Below are 19,401 nucleotides of genomic sequence, written 5' to 3'. Positions count from 1 at the left end.
ACAGGCATGCGCCACCATGCCCAGCTAATTTTTGTATTTTTAGTAGAGACGGGGTTCCACCATATTGACCAGGATGGTCTCGATCTCTTGACCTCGTGATCCACCCGCCTCGGCCTCCCAAAGTGCTGGGATTACAGGCGTGAGCCACCGCGCCCGGCTGGTGTCAAATTCTATAGTTTTTATTTTTAAAATTATTTTTAGATGTGATCATTCCTTTCTAACCTCAATGTCATATTCTCCCATCTTTCTTCTTCAGATCTTTGTAATTACCCCACTACCTGGATTATTGCAATCTCCTTCCAACAGGATTCTCTCTCACACCTATCCTCTGGACAGTCAGTTCTCTATGCTGTTGTCAGATCCATCTTACCAAAGCATAACTCCTTTGTCTTCACTCTTGGAATTTATAGAGGACTTCCGCAATGTGCCTCAAGCCAAGGGTCTGGTCTAATTACCATTATTCCTCTTGGCGTAGCCTAGCCAAACGGAACCACTCACTGTACCTGCAACATGCTCTGCATTTTCTCATCTTAATGCTTTGGTTCATATTGTTAGGTCTTAGTGGAAAGTGCTTCTACCCATTACAACCTCAATCTCTGCCAGTCAAGAAATACTACCCATCTTTGATATACAGCCTCCATAATTAAACTTTTCTTGATTCTTTCCAAAGATCTGCTCTCTCCTAGTTTTAACCTTCCCCCTGCCTTTTATATCCGGACATCTCTTGTGGCAACAAGCATATTCTTCATATTAAACTTATTTATGTATGTATGTCTCTTACATAAGCTCATAAGATAATGAACCATAGCTCTTTATCTACTTACCTTTATGTTACTTTATGTTTTCTGCTGAGATCAATGTACTGAATTCCAAAGGTACTCAAAAGTATTTAGTTAATTGAAATTGGCATAAATCCAATGCTGACAACATATCCCAAGGAAAAAACTCAAAGGGAGTTTTTATAAAGAGCACTATTTGCATAAAAATTTTGCTCAGAACAGCAACATAAACAATTTAAAAAATTCAACAATAAGGGAGTAGTTAGAGAAATTAAGGTAGGGCCCAAATCAAATTCTCCTGGACCTGGCCCATAGGAAGTATTTAATATTTATTAAATGAATGGTATACCACTGTGTTGCAATATTATTTAAACAGGTGCATGTGAAATCAGGTTAAGGGAAAAATAACTTTCACAAAACATAGGAATTACATCTATAGAAAACCTCTGAGGCTGGACTTGGTGGCTCAGGTCTGTAGTCCCAGCACTTTGGGAGGCAGGGGCGGGAGGATCGCTTGAACCCAGGAGTTCCTAGGCCAGCCTGGGCAACACAGTGAGCCCCCAGTCTCTACAAAAACTATATTTTAAAAATTAGCTGGTGGTGCGCGCCTGTAGTCCCAGCTACTCGAGGCCACCATTCCTGCCTGAGGGACTAGGTGAGACCCTGTCTGCGAAGTGAAGGAAAGGGGAAGGGGAGCGGAGAGGAGAAGGGGAGGGGAAAGGGGAAAGGGAGGAAAAGAAAACCTATGGAGGCACCTTAATAATCAGAAGGGGCCAGAGGAAGCCACCTGACACATTTGTGAGAAAATTTAAAAGGTGTCCTCATACGTTCTCACTTTGATACTACTCACAACAACACTGCAAAGTGCGCACGGAAGGTATTAACTCCGTTTTACAGGTAAGGAGATCGACCCACTGAGGTCAGGAGTGACTGACCAAGGCGGAGCCAGGACTGTAGCCCCCGCCTCCCGGCCACCGGTCCGGGTCTCCTTCCCCGCCACCACTCGGCCACCGTCATTGGTGTCGAGAGTTTCGGTTCCCTTTTCTTTGATCGTAGCACTTTTGTGCCGCGACTCGGATACAAGATCGTAGTACCTCTGCAAAACGAACCCAGGCACTTGCGAGGCCGGAGAGGGGCAGGTGCCGGGAGGCGGCTGACGGGCGCAGCACGCTAGGCCCAGTATCGGACTCCGGCTCCGCATCCGGCTCCGGCCCCGCATCCGGCTCCGGCCCCGCATCCGGCTCTGGCCCGGCGACAAGACAGTCCGGAAGTGCAGGCAAAGAGGCTCCCCTCGGGAGCGCAGCGCGGTCCCGCCGGGGACCAGCAAGGGCCGCGCCCCGGCGGGCAGGCGGCATGGCTGCAGTGCTGGCTCTCAGGGTGGTTGTGGGGCTGGCGGCAGCTGCGCTAGTGGCCATGCTTTTGGAGCATTACGGCCTGGCGGGTCAGCCCTCGCCGCTGCCCGGCCCCGCGCACCCGAGAAGGCCGCACCCGGCGCCAGGTCCCGGAGACACCAACATCTTCTGGGGCCTGCAGGTGACGCGGCTGGAAGCTGGGCGAGGGGCGGGTGCAGAGCAGGCTACTTGCCGTGAGACCCTGGCGGGTGTTGGGCCCCACTCTGCAGGCTGGGGGCTTCAGTCAGGTTGTAACTCGAGGCTCTGTCTAGTGCTGTCCCTGTCCTTCCCTGGGGTTTCGTTATGCACTGCCTCTTTGGCTTTTCCTTCTGCCTGAGAGAGCCGCTGGGCTGCTCCTCCCATGCTGACTCAGATCTCTCTGTTCAATACCTGTTTTCGGCAGATATCCGACATTCACCTGAGCAGGTTTCGAGATCCAGGCAGAGCGGTAGACTTAGAGAAGTTCTGTTCTGAAACTATTGACATCATTCAACCAGCTCTCGTCCTAGCAACAGGTAGGGAGGCTTGCCGTGCTGTGGTGGTGTTCTGTGGTCTGGGTGGTAGAATGCTAGCCAGGGCTGTGGCTTTTCACTTTGGGGACGTTGGGAGCACTATAGCCACAGCCTCAGATGAGCCCTGTGAGGTGGAAGAGGTTGAAGATTATAATTCCCTTCGCCTATGGATAACTGAATGAGTCAAGATCTAGGCACAATGATTTGTCGTAGCAAGGTTTTGTCAAAGCAGTAGAAGCAAGGCTCCTGGTTCTCGTATCAGTCTGTTGTCTGATATATTTGTATCTGTTTGTTGTTGTTATAATTCTGGTTGTGAGAATTAGGGGAAAGCCTGTAACCACGAATCAGAAGTTTTCTTCTTTTGCTAACTTTTCGATTTTCTTTATATTATTAATCTTATGTTTTCAGTTGTTTGAGGCTTCTGGTGACTCAGGGCACTTTTTCTTCATCCTTTGATAGTTTTATGACTTGAGTTTTCTAGAAAGATTCTTCAAACCCTTTATTTGCTCCCAAACTGTAGTAGGGAAAAGAAGCTAAAGGAGCAACTATCTTGCTTACTGGGGGGTTCATCACCCATCCACCTTACTGAAGCATCTCTGCTGACATGAAAGGGTATCAGTTCTCATTTAATGAATGAGCCCCCCTAAAAAGTGTTCCGTTTAATTCCCTATATATTTGGTATTTTGTTGTCCAGTTGCACCTGCCACATTGCTTCTTGCTGTAAAAATAATACTTGGTCAAATCTCATATTCTGATTTTGTGGTTTGGAAAATATGGTTGCCATGGATTTTAGGAACCCACCAAGGGTATTGGAATTTCTTAAAAAACATTTTCATTTTATGATATTCTATTAATACATCTTGTACTGTTCTCTTTAAAGATTTTTTAGACGCTGGTCCGAATGCAGTGGTGTTTACAACTAATTGATCACAACCAGTTACAGATTTCTTTGTTCCTTCTCCACTCCCACTGCTTCACTTGACTAGCCTAAAAAAAAAAAAAAAAAAAGATTTTTTAGACAACCCATTTCTAATATCACAGGAGGTTAAACAGGCATTCGCTAACCTATAAGAAACAAATCCCTTGCTGAGAAAATCTTGTTAGTTTAGACAGCTTGCTTTGGACATTAGTGGTCTCATGAGCAGTTAGCTTATACATGTTGAGTACTTTAAGTATTGTTGTTCCTTTGGTGTACATATCTAAAAAAATTGAACCCCCAGGAGTTTATTTTGCATTGTGATTCAGCTCTTGTGTAAACCTACAGGAGACCTGACAGATGCCAAAACAAAGGAACAACTGGGATCCAGGCAGCATGAAGTAGAATGGCAAACCTACCAGGGTATTCTGAAGAAGACAAGAGTCATGGAAAAAACCAAGTGGTTGGATATAAAAGGAAATCATGGTAAGAGTTAAGAGCCAGATATAATAAAGACTAGATTTTTTTCCCCCTTCAGGAACCTGGATTTTCCAGTTTAGATTGTAAAATTATAAAACGGGACATTGTAACATAGGTTTGCATATAATAAAGGTCACAACTCTGAAATACAACTATATAATGTGGTTTTAAAATGTCAGATGCCATTGTTAGCCTTTGAGATGACAATTAGTATGGTCCTTTTTTTGTGTGACATATGTTGCTTCTTATTTTTAAAAAAGTATTATTATACTTTAAGTTCTGTGATACATGTGCAGAATGTGCAGGTTTGTTACATAGGTATATATGTGTCATGGTGGTTTCTTGCACACATCAACCAATCATCTACATTAGGTATTTCTCCTAATGCTATCCCTCCCCTTGCTTCCCACCCCCTGGTCATTTCTTCTTTACACGGAAGAAACATGAGTTTTAGCAAAACTCATACAGATAGATGTTTTTAAAAATATACATTTTATTAAGTGAAAGAAGCCAAACCCCCTCAGTCTGCATACTGTATGGTTTCATTTATATGACATTCAGGAAAAGGTAGAACAATAGAGAATAGATTGTAGTTGTCAGAGGATAGGGATTGGGAGAGATACTGACTGCAAAGAGGCATCATGAAGGGTTTTTGGTGGTGATGGAATTAGTCTGTATTTTGATTGTGGTGGTAGACTTCAGGTTCCCTATATATTTGTCAAAATCCATAGAACTGTAAGTCACAAAGAATGAATTTTACTGTGTGCAAATCTTAAAAATTTTTATTTTTTCTTTTTAAAATTTATTATTCTTATTATTATTTTGTGAGATGGAGTCTCTATCGCCCAGGCTGGAGTGCAGTAATGCGATCTTGGCTCACTGCAACCTCTGTCTCCTGGGTTCAAGCAATTTTCCTGCCTCAGCTGCCTGTGTAGCTGGTATTACAGGCATGCATCACCATGCCCTGCTAGTGTTTTGTTTTGTTTTTGTATTTTTAGTAGAGACAAGATTTCACCATGTTGGCCAGGCTGGTCTCAAACTCCTGACCTCAAATTATCTGCCCGCCTCAGCCTCCTAAAGTGCTGGGATTATAGGCGTGAGCCACCATGCCTGGCTTATTATTTTTTTAAGATAGGATCTTGCTCCATCATTTGGCCTGGAGTGCAGTGGTGTTAGCATACCTCTCCGCAGCCTTGGCCAAAGCTTAAATGATCCTCCACCTCAGCCCCCCAAGTAGCTGGGACTACAAGTGTGCATCACTGTACCTGGCTAATTTTTCAAGTTTTTTTGTGAAATTGGGGTCTTGCTATGTTGCTCAGGCTGATCTTGAACTCTTGGCCTCAAGTGATCCTCCCACCTTGTTCTCCCAAAGTGCTGGGATTACAGGTGTAAGTCACTGCACCTAGCCTAAATATTTTAAATTGAAAACAAATCTTCACAGACATGAACAGGAAAATAGATAATCCTTTCCCTTTTTAAAATTATTGTTGTGTTGGTAAGGAAATGAACTCTTCTCCAGAAGAGTCCTGATGATAGTAGATTTGTTTGATTTATAAAGGTTGACTTTTTTATTAGATAAGTACTACATTTGTCTACTTTATTTGATCAGTAGATCAGGCATGAATCCACTTCTTGCTGGCTTTTAGAACCACAGGATTAAAACAAGAGCAACTACAGTTTAATCTTATAATTTCAAATTGATATTCTGAATGGTATAGAATTCAAAGTACCTGTTTTTCTCTAGTATACTAGGTGCCTTAAATAAGTTTCTAGATAATGTGAATTTTGTTAAGTTATCAAAATTTTAAAGTAGCAATCTAATTGGTAGGGATTCTACCAATAAAAGTGTTATAGAGGCCAGGCACGGCAGCCACGGCTGTAATCCCAGCACTTTGGGAGAGCAAGTTGGGCAGATCATTTGAGATCAGGAATTCGAGACCAGCCTGGCCAGTGTGGTGAAACCCCACCTCTGCTGAAAATACAAAAATTAGCTAGGCATGGTGGCACACACCTATAGTCCCAGCTACTCAGGAGGCTGAGGCAGGAGAATTGCTTGGACCCGGGAGGCGGAGGTTGCAGTGAGCCGAGATCGTGCCACTGCACTCCAGCCTGGTGACAGAGTGAGACTCTGTCTCAAGAAACAAAAAAGTGTTATAGAAAGATGACAGAGGCTGCCCCAGTCACACCATGGCTAGGTAAGTCTGTGTCAGCAGAGGCAGAGAGCTTGGGGAGGGACTGTTGTCCCTGCTGGAGCCTCAGTCAAAACTGAACATCCCACTGTTCCAACCCTTCCACAGATGTACATCAGGCTGTATTTAGGCTTAAGATGGCAAGTGGATATCTCCACTGCCCAGAAATCATTGAGTGTGTAGACAGGACAGCCTCCATGGAAGGCTGGTCATACCAGAGTTCCACTTTGGCATAGGCCTTGCTCTACTTTCTATGCTGGTTTGAGGGTGGGCTGCCTGTCATGGGGCAGCCCTTTCCCAGGGGGGTGCTCATTGCCATCATTTGCAATGCTGCTTGCTTGCTGGCTGCTTCTGCTCCGAGTCATTCTCTGCCGAGCCTACCACTCTTGCTTTGCCGACATTGACTGTCTCTACAGATTTTGTCCCAACTCCAGCCCTGGCCCCAATCCTGAAAAGGTACCACTGCCCAAGAAGCCTAGCCATGAAGGCACCTACCTGTTGCAGCCCTGAAGGCCCCTGGCTTAGCCTGGAACTTGGGACCTAAGTCCATCCCACCCACATCTTGGAATCAAGATTCTAGAGTTTTAGCCAGCCTAGGGTCTAGAACTCAGAGTCCAGCCTGTTTGGATTGGACCCAGCAACTCAGAGTCTAGCCATACTGGCTCTAAGAGAGGCTCAGTGGCACTATAGAGATGGGCCATGGTGAGAGTTCATGAGTTGGTGGTAGGGCCAGGGCCACCTGGACTCTGTTCTGTGTCAGGGGCTGAGTCTACCCTTTTCCTAGGCTAAGGACCTCCAGGTTGGGGAAGCAAACTGAAACCCATGGCAATAATGTGAGGTTGTCCAGGATGGGCCTGTCTCCTAGTCCTTCCACTATTTGGTGAATAATAAATAAAATGGCTCTACCCTGGGGTTGTGTGTGTGTGGGGGAATTGTTATAGAAAGAATTATCATTTTCCCTTAGTCATTAAAGAAAATGTTTGCATTCATTTTTTTAACGTGGATGAATGTTTGCTTTTTTTTTTTTTAATTAGATGCATTCAATATTCCAAGTCTGGACAGCGTCAAGAATTATTACAGGTACTGTAATAAACAGAAGACAGACCACTATGTAAAGTCAGTGTTACAAGGAGGGTGCGGTCAATTCAATTAATGAGAGAAAACTTTAAAAACAAATTTTAAGAGGCAGGATCTCACTATTTTGCCCAGGCTAGCCCTGAACTCCTGAGCTCAAATGATTCTTCTGCCTCAGACTCCTGTGTAGCTGGGGCGGCAGGCATGTGCTACTGTGCCTAGCTGAAAACACTTTTTAACAGATAAAATTTTTCTGTAAAGAATCTCTGGCAATTTAGAAAATGAGCCTTTTTTTCTTTTTGCGACAGATGCTATTCTTTTTGTTTAGACTTTTTCTTTCTTTCCTTTAATTCTTTCTGTTTCATACACAGGCATACCTCGTTTTATTGTGCTTCGCCTTATTGCACTTTGCAGATGTTTCGTTTTTTACAAATTGAAAGTTTATGGCAAGCCTGCCTTGAGCAAGTCTATGGGAGCCATTTTTCTAACAGCATGTGCTTACTTCATGTCTCTGTATCTAATTTTGGTAATTCTCATAATACTTCAAATGTTTTCATTGTTATTATATCTGTTATGGTTATCTGCGATCAGTGACCTTTGATGTTACTATTGTAATTGCTTTGGGGTGCTATAAATCTTGCCCATATAAGACCAGGAACTTAATCAATAAATGTTGTATGTGTTCTGAGTGCTCTACCAACCAGCTGTTCTCCCATCTCTCTCCTTCTCCTCCGGCCTCCCTATTCCCTGAGAGACAACAATATTAAAATTAGGCCAATTAATAACCCTACAATAGCCTCTAAGTGTTCAAGTGAAAGAAAGGGTCTAACATCTCTCACTTTAAATCAAAAGGTAAGAATGATGACGCTTGGTGAGGAGGGCTGTTGAAAGGCTTTCAGAGAGCCTGAAAGTTGGGCCTCTTGAGCTGGAGCAGTGAGCCAAGTTGTGAATGCAAAGGAAAAGTTCTTAAAGGAAATTAAAAGGGCTCCTCCAGTGAACAGATGAATTATTAGAAAGTGAAACAGTCCTACTGTTGATGTGGAGAAAGTTTTAGTGCTCTGGATGGATGATCAAACCACCTACAATATTCACTTAAGCCAAAGCCTAATCCAGAGCAAGGTCCTAACTCCCTTCAATTCTGTGGAATCTGAGAGGGGTAAGTAAGGCAGCTGCAGAAGAAAAGTTGAAGGCTGGCAGAGGTTGTTTCATGAGGTTTAAGGAAAGAATCTGACTCCATAACATAAATGTGCAGTATGAAGCAGCAAGTGCTGATTGATGGAGAAGCTGCAGCAAGCCATCCCAAAGATCTAGCAAAGATGATTGATGAAGGTGGCTGCACTAAACAACAGGTTTTCTATGTAAATGAAACAGCCTTCTTTTGGAAGAAGATGCCATCTAGGACTTTCATAGCTAGAGAGAAGTCAATGTCTGGCTTCAAAGGACTGGCTGACTATTGCTAGGGGTCAATGCAGCTGATTACTTTTTTTTTGTAGAAGGTTCCACAATTATTTATTTATTGAGAGCCTCTTCTTTGTGCCCTTGCAGTCCCCAGGTCACTTTTTTTGCTTGTAGATTTTGCAGGCCAGCCCCAGAAAGATGTCTGGGGTTAGGGTGCTGCATACTGTTCAATGAGGTCCATAATATGACTGTAACTGTAACTCTTTCTCATCTTATAAGAACATGGCCAGCAGATCCATCTCTTCATATAGTGCCTTCACTCAGGCCACCTTCTTGGCCTCCTTCTGCCTGTAATTTTCCTTCAGGATCTGGTACTGTTCTGGGAGTGGCCCGTTGCAGACACTGAACCACCTGCCATCTGCATGTGTTGTCCTGGATGTCAGTGCCAACTTTTCCAGTCACGCTGAAGTCCCCAAAGAGGCCAAGATAATCATCCTGAATCTGAAAGAACTCTCCCATCTCCAGCAGAATCTTCTTGGAATTGGCGTGCTCCCTCTCACCATCAGTGCCTGCCATGTACATAGCTGCAGCTACAGGAAGGTAGAAAGCTGTCTTGTACTTGACACAGATTTGTACCTTTTTTCAGTGAATCTGCCAAGATCTACATTGCTCTGGGGGGCTATGATGAGGGCCAGGGTCTGCCAATCTTAGTCTGATAGGAACGCTACAGGGAGAGCTGGATCAGGGTCAAGTAATAGGGTTGCTCCTGGCAATAAAGCTTCAGCAGGTTGTAAATACATGCTTGCAGAAGCATCGCATCATTGATGGCATCCAAACCCATGCCCAACTTCTGATGCCAGCAGATCTGTCCCTGGTGGGTGAGGGATGAATCTATGATGTCATCTGCCACCAGGAATAAAGCTTATAGCAGTTCCACACACCAGCCACAGTCAGGGCTACTGGAGACTATCGGCATCCTGTTTCCTCGGCTCCACCAGCTCCCAGAATACAACTAGCACCATCAAAGCCCAGTGATACTTGCCTCCAATGACACTGTACTCCAGGACCTCCTTGAGCTGGGCAATCACATCTCTTGTCTCTGGGTGGCCTATCTCATCCTCAGTCAGTACTCTAACAATCTGGGAGAAGCGCAGAATGAAATCCTGCTTTTCTTGGGCAGAAATATCTGATTTCTGGTCTCCATTCATTCTGAAGGAGGAGCAAAGGGCTCTGTTGCTGGATGTGGGTTCCTGCTCCACAGCTGTTGACTACAAGTGGAGCCAGTGCCCATTTACCATTCTGAAAATCCTTGGGTGCTTAAGCGTTATGCTAAATCTACTCTGCCTGTGTTCTGTATATGGAACAACAAAGCCTGGATAATAATAGCACATCTGTTTACAGCATGGTTTACTGAGTTATTTTAAGTCCACTGTTGAGAACTAATGCTCAGAAAAAAATATTCCTTTCAATGTCAATGGTCATTATTGAATGAAAAAAATATTCCTTTCCATATCAGTGGTCATTATTGACAATGCACCTGGTCACCCAAGAGCTCTGAGTACAATGTACAAGAAGATAAATATTATTTTCATGCCTGCTAAAACAATATTCATTCTGTAGCCCATGGATCAATGAGTAATTTGAACTTTCAACTCTCACTATTTAAGAAACACATTTTATAAGACTGTAGCTGTCATAGATTGTGATTCCTCTAGTGGATGTGGGCAGTCAATTGAAAAATTTATGGAAAGGATTCACCATCCTAGATGCCATTAAGAACAGGTGCAATTAATGAAAGGATGTTAAAATAACAACATGAACAGGAGTTTGGAAGAAGTTGATTCCAACTCTCATGGATGACTGTGAGGAGTTCAAGACTTCAGTGGCGGAAGTAACTGCAGATGTGGAAATGGCAAAAGAACTAGAATTAGAAGTGGAGCCTGAAGAGGTGACTAAATTGCTGCAATCTTATGATAAAACCTGAACGGATGACAAGTTGCTTCTTATGGATGAGCAGAAAAAGTGGTTTCTTGAGAGGGAAACTACTCCTGGTAAATATGGTGTGAACATTTTTCAAATGACAACAAAGAATTTAGAAATATGCCTAAACTTAGTTGATGAAGCAATGGCAGTGTTGGAGAGGATTGGAATCCTTTGGGTAAAATGCTGTCAAGCAGTGTTGCATGCTACAGAGAAATCTTGCGAAAGGAAAAGGCAATTGATGTAGCAAACTTCATTGTTTTCTTATTTTAATAAATTGCCACAGCCACCCCAACCACCACTCTGATCAGTCAGCAGCCACCAACATCAAAACAAGACCCTCCATCAGTAAAAAGATTTTGACTTACTGAAGGCTCAGATGATCATTAGTAAATGATTTTTGGCAGTGAAGTTTTTTTTTTTTTGAGACAGAGTCTCACTCTGTCACCTAGGTTAGAGTGCAATGGCACAATCTCAGCTCACTGCAGTCTCCATCTCCCAGGCTCAAAGTGATTCTCCCACCTCAGCCTCCTGGGTAGCTGGGACCATAGGCATGAGCCACAATGCCTAGCTAATTATTGTGTTTTTTTTTTTATAGAGACAGGGTTTCGATGTGTTGCGCAGGCTAGTCTTGAACTCCTTGGCTCAAGTGATCCACCCACCTTGGCCTTCCAAAGTGCTAGAATTACAGGCGTTAGCCACCATGCCCAGTCAGTGGAAGTATTTATAAATTAAGGTATGTGCATTGTTTTTTCAGACATGATGCAATTGCACACTTAATAGACTATAGTATAGTGTAAACATAACTTTCTTTTTTTTTGTTTTTTGAGACAGGATCTTGCTCTGTTGCCCAGACTGGAGTGCAGTGGCACCATCTCAGCTCACTGCAACCTCCACTTCCCTGGTTCAAGTGAGTCTCCTGACTCAGCCTCCTGAGTAACTGGAACTACAGGCATGTGCCATCATGCCCGGCTAACTTTTGTATTTTTAGTAGAGACAGGGTTTTGCCATGTTGGCCAGGCTGGTCTCAAACTCCTGACCTCACGTGATCCGCCTGCATCGGCCTCCAAAAGTGCTGGGATTACAGGCGTGAGCCACTGCATCCAGCTGTGAACATAGCTTTCATATGCAGTGGGAAACTAAAAAATTCGTGTGACTCACTTATTTGCAATATTTGCTTTATTATGGCGTGATGCTCAGGAACCACAGTATCTCTGAGGTATGCATACAGTTTAATGCTTTGTGTTGACCAGTGGTACTTTTAATATTCCACACAGGCTTTAAAAAATTTTTTTTAAGCCATTGGTACATAGGAAAAGTCTTTTATATCAGAGTTTGTCAACCACAATACTGAGATCACTGGGCTTTCAGAATCCTGAGATACTGATTCTTCTGGCCTCTGTGGTGGCTGGAGAGCCCAGTTAGTCACCTGACTGCTTTATCTTTTCACCTTGTGCCATACAAATATTAAAATAATTTTATTCATTGAATGTGAAAAAGACAGGGGATCTCTGAATTAGAAACCAATTCTCTAGTTTCATTATGTTTAGATTCCTCTTTTGGCTGCAATTCAGTTTTTTTTCAGTTTCAGGGTATTCAGTAGCTTTGTTCTGCATTGTCAATCAATCATGTAGCAAATATTTATTGAGAATTCATCCATAGTTGGATAGTGTGAGAGACACAACAGCTAATGTTAAAAATGTGGCTTTTGCCTTCAAGGAACTGATAGTCTAGTTAAGGAACATCAGAATTATTTAGGAAACAACTAGGTAAGAATGTGAAGGAATCACTGATGAAATGCTAGATTATTTAGCACACATGATAATCACTACAAGAAATCAGAAAAGGCAGAGATCGGCATGGGGTGGACATAGAGAAGACTTTATAAAAGAAGCATAAAATGTGTTCAATTTTAAAAGATGAGTAGAATTTGAAGAAGTAAGACATACCAAGGTGGTTATTTCAGGCAAAAGGATAGGTATGAACAGAGTTTTAAAAGCTAGAATGGGTCAGGCATGGTGGCTCACACCTGTAATCCCAGCACTTTGGGAGGCCAAAGTGGGTGGGTGACCTGAGGTCAGGAGTTCGAGACGAGCATGACCAACGTGGTGAAACCCTGTCTCTATTAAATACAAAAAATTAGCCAGGCATGGTGGTGCATGCCTGCAGTCCCAGCTACTTCGGAGGCTGAGGCAGGAGAATTGCTTGAACCCGGGAGGCAGAGGTTGCGGTGAGCCGAGATTGAGCCATTGCACTCCAGCCTGGGTAACAAGAGCTAAACTCTGTCTCAAAAAAAAAAAAAAAAAAAAAAAAAATGCTAGAATGAACTTTGCAGGGGCAGTAAGGAAACTGGTATCACCAGAATCAACGTTCAAACCGAGGACTAGTGTGACACTGGATAGGTAGCTCAGGGCTAATTTATGGAGGCCTTAAGTAATAAGCATAGAAGTTGAGATGTGATGGGTAATGGTTCATAATTCAGCATAAGTTCTTAAGGAGGCAAGTAACATAATTAAAATAGTGGGGTTTTGTTGTTGTTGTTGTTGTTTTTTGAGTCAGAGTCTTGCTCTGTCACCCAGGCTGGAGTGCAGGGGCATAATCTTGGCTCATTGCAACCTTCGCCTCCTGCATTCAAGCAATTCTCCTGCCTCAGCCTCCCCAGTAGCTGAGATTACAGGTGCTCACCACCACACCCAGCTAATTTTTGTATTTTCAGTAGAGACGGGGTTTCACCATATTGGCCAGGCTGGTCTTGAACTCCTGACCTCGTGATCCACCCACCTCAGCCTCCCAAAGTGCTGGGATTTCAGGCATGAACCACCGTGCCCGGCCAAAATAATATTTTATAAAGGGCAACCTCACAATGAAAAAGAAAAAGAGATGAGGTAAAAAGGAAAAAAGAGATATTGAAGTTATGTGAACCAAATAGGAGGGTCCTGCAATAGTCCAGTCATGATATGGAAAGACATTCCCATCTCAACTAGATTCTTGGATATGGAGATGGTGACATCAATTTGAGAATGATACGTCAAAAAGCACTGGTTAACTCAGTTTGTATAATTAGAGTCACCATAAATTGGAAGAAGAGGTTATTCTCTTTTGTTAATGTGAGAAAAGAAAAGAACAGAGATGAGAATCTTTCACTTCCTGTTAACTGTTTGTATTTTTGATGGTGACTGTGGGAAGTTAGGAGACATTTTCAAAGATAATTAACAGGACTTGGGGCTGAGTGGTTATTGGGAAAGTAAAGTAAATACTGTAGTCACTTTAAAGTTTCTTACCTTTATATTTTTATTTTTAGCCACCTAAACTTTATCTGAATTTAATAAATGGCATTTTAATAAAAATAAAAATATTACAGAAATATCAATCTGAAGAAAAAAATTAAATATTGATCTTAAAAATGCCCCAGAGAGTGCTCGCTTCGGCAGCACATAAACTAAAATTGGAATGAAACAGAGAAGATTAGCATGGCCCCTGCACAAGGATGAAATGCAAACTCGTGAAGCATTCCATATTAAAAAAAAAAAAAAAATGCCCCAGAGAGCCTGGGAGCAGTGGTTCATGCCTGTAATCCTAGTACTTTGGGAGGCTGAGGCAGGTGCATCACTTGAGTCCAGGAGTTCAAGACCAGCCTGGGCAACATGGTGAAATCCCATCTCTACAAAAATATAAACATAAACTGGGCATGGTGGCATGTACTTTGATCCCAGCTACGCAGGAGGCTGAGGTGGGTGGATCGCTTGAGCCCAGGAGGCTGAATTTGCAGCGAGCTGAGATCTTGCCACTGCGCTCTAGCCTGGGTGACAGAGCCAGACCCTGTCTCAAAAATAAAAGCCCCATAGAATGCCAAAATCCCGTCTTAGGTTAGCGTCATATATTTTAACTGTGTTTTCAAATAGTTGGATTTATTTTTGGACCGTTGCATTTTAATGTATCAAAAATGCAAGAAAGGAAACAACATATGTAAGATTATAAGATTCTGAGGAATAACTGAAAATAAAATAAGCAAGAAAAAATATACGTAAAAATTTTAATTTAGAATAAAACCCTAAGATAGAAATTTTAAAAATACCAAGGAGATAAGCAATAGAACTAGTTGACATTGTTTAAATGGGGTTTGACTAATTTCTGAGTATTAGCTGTAATGTCTATATAATGTATTTACTTGGGTTACATTATATTTGATGGCTGTTGTGGCCCACTAGCCCATTAAGTTTCAGGAGTTTATTTGTATTTTTAAATATATGCTGTTAGGTAAAAATCATGTAAGACACTTAGATAAAAGATAATATCAACTTTTCTTATAATATTTTGATATTTGAATAATATAGGTATACCCCCCCAATAAAATCTATGCTTTCCTTCTTATTTATTCAACACATACTTAATGAGTACCTGCTCTGTACTGTGTTATCCATCCTTTCTTCCTGGTCTTCACTCTGCAGTTTTATGGACACCTGAACACTGTTGATACGTAAGGTGGTGAACTTTCATTAGTGGATGTAGACCCTGTGTATGTTATCAGTATATCTTTAGGAACCAAAAAGGATTGAACAACTCAGACCTAGACCAATATTTTTCTCCTTGCTTGAAGACTTCCTCTTTGCAAGTCTTTCTTGTGAATTAAACCTCTGTAGTCCTGTTTCAAGAAGTAAATAGCTTATATCTCACTACACCAAGAATTCTTCTAGGTACTTAGTAGGCACTCATTAAATCTGCAAATGATTGATAAATACTGTTCCACTGGATTCTGATTTGTTTCTTTTTGAACATCTAGTGGACTGCCTAAAAGAGCCATCTTATTTCTGAGCTTTACTTGGTGAACTTGTGTTTGGTTATTGATGAATTAGTTTGCACGAGTCTTTGGGGACAACGGGAGAAAAACTTTGAAATTTAATTAGTTTATCCATTGTGGATCTAGTTGAGTATATTTCTCTGTCAGATCAGCAAATCTCTTCTTCAAGGGATGGTAAAATCTAGTGTGGAATTAGGGAAGGAATTTTAAAGCACTGTCTTTTTATAATTACACTAACACTCTCCTGTCTTCTATTTTTTAGGAAATATTCTGCTGTACGTAGAGATGGCTCTTTCCATTATGTCCACAGTACTCCCTTTGGCAACTATTCATTCATCTCTGTTGATGCCACCTTAAATCCAGGGCCTAAGAGACCCTATAATTTCTTTGGAATTTTAGATAAGGTGTAGTAAAAATCTTACTTCCCTTTGTAGCTTACTTATTTTTTCATGGACATATGTGGATCACTTAAAGTTATCATAGGTAAAGTAGTTGTTATCGAGGAAGGCTTGGAGAGAAATTTAACTTGGTTACAGGTATGGCTAGAAGTTACTGGCTGTTTCAGCACTATTTTTGCTATGCTTGTTCTCGACCCAAAATATCTCACACTTTATGGAGTAAACATTTATTAAATAGGTACCGGGTGCAGGATGCACTTTGCAGGGTACAGGACCTATAGCTTTGTGTGGTATATTCCTAAGTTCCCACAAGTGCCAATTCTGACTAATGGTCTTTTTTTTTTTTTTTTTTTTTTTTTTTTTTTTTGTTTTTTTTTTTTTTTTTTTTTTTTTTTTTTTTTTTTTTTTTGTGACGGAGTTTTGCTCTCTCGCCCAGGCTAGAGTGCAGTGGTATGATCTCGGCTCACTGCAGCCTCCACATTCCTGGCTCAAGCAATTCTCATGCCTCAGCCTCCCAAGTAGAGATTGCAGGCATGTGCCACCATGTCCAGCTAATTTTTGTATTTTTAGTAGAGAGAGAGTTTTGACATGTTGACCAGGGTGGTCTCAAACTCCTGTTCTCAAGTGATCCACCTGCCTCAGCCTCCCAAAGTGCTGGGATTACAGGCATGAGCCACTGTGCTCAGCTGGTCTCTATTTTTTTTTTTTTTTTAACAAAATAAGGACAACTATTGAAATCAGTAAGTTTATTTTCAAGTATTTTGGCAAGGCTAGGTGATTGCTGGATTTAAACTGTGTGGAAAGTCTCATTTGAGAACCTCTTATTATTTCTTGGTACAATAAATGCCAACTCATTATTTAATAAGCCTATCCCCCTAAGTAAGACATGTGAACTCATATGAAAGAACACAAAGGTAATAAAGCCAATTCTTAGACTCTTAGAGTGTTTATTCTAGTGGTGAAGTATAAGACCAGTATAGAAATAAATACAATAAAGAGCAGAATTTGCTAAATTAGAACTAAGAGATTCAGAGTTATATGAATGAGTTTGAAAGAATGTGAAATCAAGTGAACAGAATATTGTCAAACGCACTGTGTTACTTTAGGCATTTTATTTAGTTACGTTCTGTTTTGTTTCCTACCAATCAAGTGTCTTTAGTCAGGGTTGATTAACTCACATTAAATCCTATTCCTTAGTATTGTGTTAAGGTAGAATTTGAGGATCATGTACATGCAAACCAACAGGAGTGTTACAAAATGCAGATCTCTTGGCCTTGCCCTGGACTTACCAAATTAAAACCCTGAGGGTAGAGCCCATAAATTTATTGTTGTAGGCACTTTACAGATAATATTAATGCATACTTACATATGTACCAGTTATTTTTTGAAATCAACTTTTGAGGTATGATTTGCGTACCAAAAAATCCTCATTTTAAATGTTTGGAGAGTTTTGACAAATGTATATACTGGCGTAACTGTCACCACAATTAAGACATAGAACATTTCCATCATCCTAAAGAATTTCCTTGTACAGTTATCTTCACCTCCTAGGGAATAACTGGTTGGTTACCTACCAGCATGGATTAATTTTGTTTGTTCCAAAACTTTGCATAAATGAAATCATACAGTATGTACTCTTGGGTGTGGCTTCCTTAGCTCAGTATAATGTTTCTGAGATCCATCCATATGGTTGTGTGTATCAGCAGTTCTTTCCTTTCTGTTGCTGAGTAGTAGTCCATCATGTGGATGTATTACAACTTGATGATGATTTCCAGTTTTTGGCTATTATGAGAAGTGCAATAAACATTTAGGTAGAAGTCTTTCCATATTATTATTTTAGAAGTTTAGTTTCAGTATCCTTTTTATTAATTGTAATGTGTTATACAAAGCTATAAATATTAGTGATGACTGCTTTATTTCTCAGTTTCTTTATCTGTTAAAAGAGGTTAATATCTACCATACCTATTGCAGAGTTATTTTTAGAATCAAATGAATTATAATGTATATGGAAACAGTTTGAAATCCACAGAGGTCCATAATGGTCATTAACTAGTAGGATTTAAGGCTTAGATAACATACAATTATTATTATAAATCTTCAGAGGAGTTTCCTAATCTGTTGACATTAGATTTTAGTCTGAGCCTTAATTTAAGATCCTTCCATTTTTCTCCCATTTCAGAAACAGATGGAGGAGCTCTTATTACTGGCCAAGGAAAGTAGTCAGAGCAACCATACAATTTGGTTTGGACACTTTACAACATCCACTATTCTTTCTCCATCACCAGGAATCCGGTCAATAATGAGGTGAGACAAGCATCCAAAATCAGAATTCATTTGTTTTTAGTTTTTAATTTTGCTGTACCTATTCTGCTTTTCTGGCAAGACATTTTTATTAGTTTGGCCTCACAAATTATCTTTGTTCATTTATTTCATTTTTTTTCTTTGGTTAGTTCGGCTATAGCTTATTTGTGTGGACATCTCCATACACTTGGTGGACTCATGCCTGTTTTGCACACTCGTCACTTCCAGGGCACTTTGGAACTTGAGGTGGGAGACTGGAAGGATAACAGAAGGTAAGGGAACCTCCCCACAGAATAAAACTTATACACATAAGTTTTGCTAAAGCAATGATAGTTTTCATGCTGATATCATGGGTGATTACAGTTAAAGAAAACCTTGTGATATTTCTGTTTTTCTAAAGTAATATGTGTCTCTGCAATCTTTGTCATTTTGCAGAAACCTTGTCACAGCAGTGATGTTAACTATCACTGTGTTATGTTGGATTTTCAAGATATGTCCATTAGGAAATGGACTCAAACTCTAGTGTGCACAAGACTTATGGGGGAGCTTATGAAAAATAAAAATTTTCAGGCACTATGTCTAGAGATTTTGATTGTGTTGGTCTGGATTAGGGTCCAACAAACTGCATTTTTTTTTTTTTAGACGGAGTCTTGCTCAGCCACCCAGGCTGTAGTGCAACGGCGCCATCTCAGCTCATTGCAACCACCATCTCCCGGATTCAAATGATTCTCCTGTTTCAGCCTGTCAAGTAGCTGGGATTACAGACACATGCCATCATGTCCGGCTAATTTCTGTATTTTAGTAGAGATGGGATTTCACATGTTGACCAGTCTGGTCTTGAACTCCTGACCTCAGGTGATCTGCCTGCCTCGGCTTCCCAAAGTGCTAGGATTACAGATATGAGCCACCACGTCCAGCCCAAACTGCATTTTTTAAAAGGCTGCTGGGTGGTCTATGCACAATTTGAGAAATACTATTACTAGAAGTATCATTTTTTTCCTCCTGAATTTTGTATCTACCATATTGGTTAGTGCTACAAGATGGTAGGGATTTAAGTTCTTCAAATAGATGATAGTTGGCTTTTTTTAGGTTAAGGTCTCTCTAACAGAAAACATGTTTATGAAAATCATGTAGTATAGTTAAATATATGTTTTTTTTTTAAAGAAATTTTTTTTTTTTTTTTTT

The 19,401-nt window shown here is 41.1% G+C and overlaps 1 protein-coding gene, 1 non-coding gene and 1 pseudogene across 16 annotated transcripts in view; 2 read left to right on the top strand and 1 right to left on the bottom strand.

The window, feature by feature from the left end:
• The first annotated feature begins 1,651 nt into the window (after positions 1-1,651).
• TMEM62 (transmembrane protein 62) overlaps positions 1,652-19,401 on the top strand; it is a 47,957-nt gene continuing 30,207 nt past the window's right edge. For 2 of the 15 annotated variants that reach the window (XM_037744897.1, XM_037744888.1), the window contains exons 1-6: positions 1,900-2,312; positions 3,947-4,084; positions 7,302-7,347; positions 15,780-15,921; positions 18,095-18,219; positions 18,366-18,488. In XM_037744897.1, the coding sequence (XP_037600825.1) occupies positions 4,045-4,084; positions 7,302-7,347; positions 15,780-15,921; positions 18,095-18,219; positions 18,366-18,488 (476 nt within the window). In that variant the 5' untranslated portion in view covers positions 1,900-2,312; positions 3,947-4,044. Of the gene's footprint in view, positions 1,677-1,865; positions 2,313-2,573; positions 2,686-3,946; positions 4,085-7,301; positions 7,348-15,779; positions 15,922-18,094; positions 18,220-18,365; positions 18,489-19,401 lie in introns of those variants that run through there. The other 13 variants (XM_037744899.1, XM_037744890.1, XM_037744902.1 and 10 more) reach the window with 9 other exon arrangements.
• LOC108316581 lies at positions 8,895-9,965 on the bottom strand (annotated as a pseudogene).
• On the top strand, positions 14,135-14,241 carry LOC119473883. The gene has a single exon (XR_005203132.1). It is a non-coding gene; the product is annotated as a U6 spliceosomal RNA (small nuclear RNA).

This window comes from Cebus imitator, unplaced genomic scaffold (assembly GCF_001604975.1).
Source record: "Cebus imitator isolate Cc_AM_T3 unplaced genomic scaffold, Cebus_imitator-1.0 Scaffold9, whole genome shotgun sequence".
Lineage (NCBI taxonomy): Eukaryota > Metazoa > Chordata > Mammalia > Primates > Cebidae > Cebus > Cebus imitator.
The sequence above is the reverse complement of the archived record's forward strand: the minus strand, read 5'-3'. Positions and strand labels throughout refer to the sequence as shown.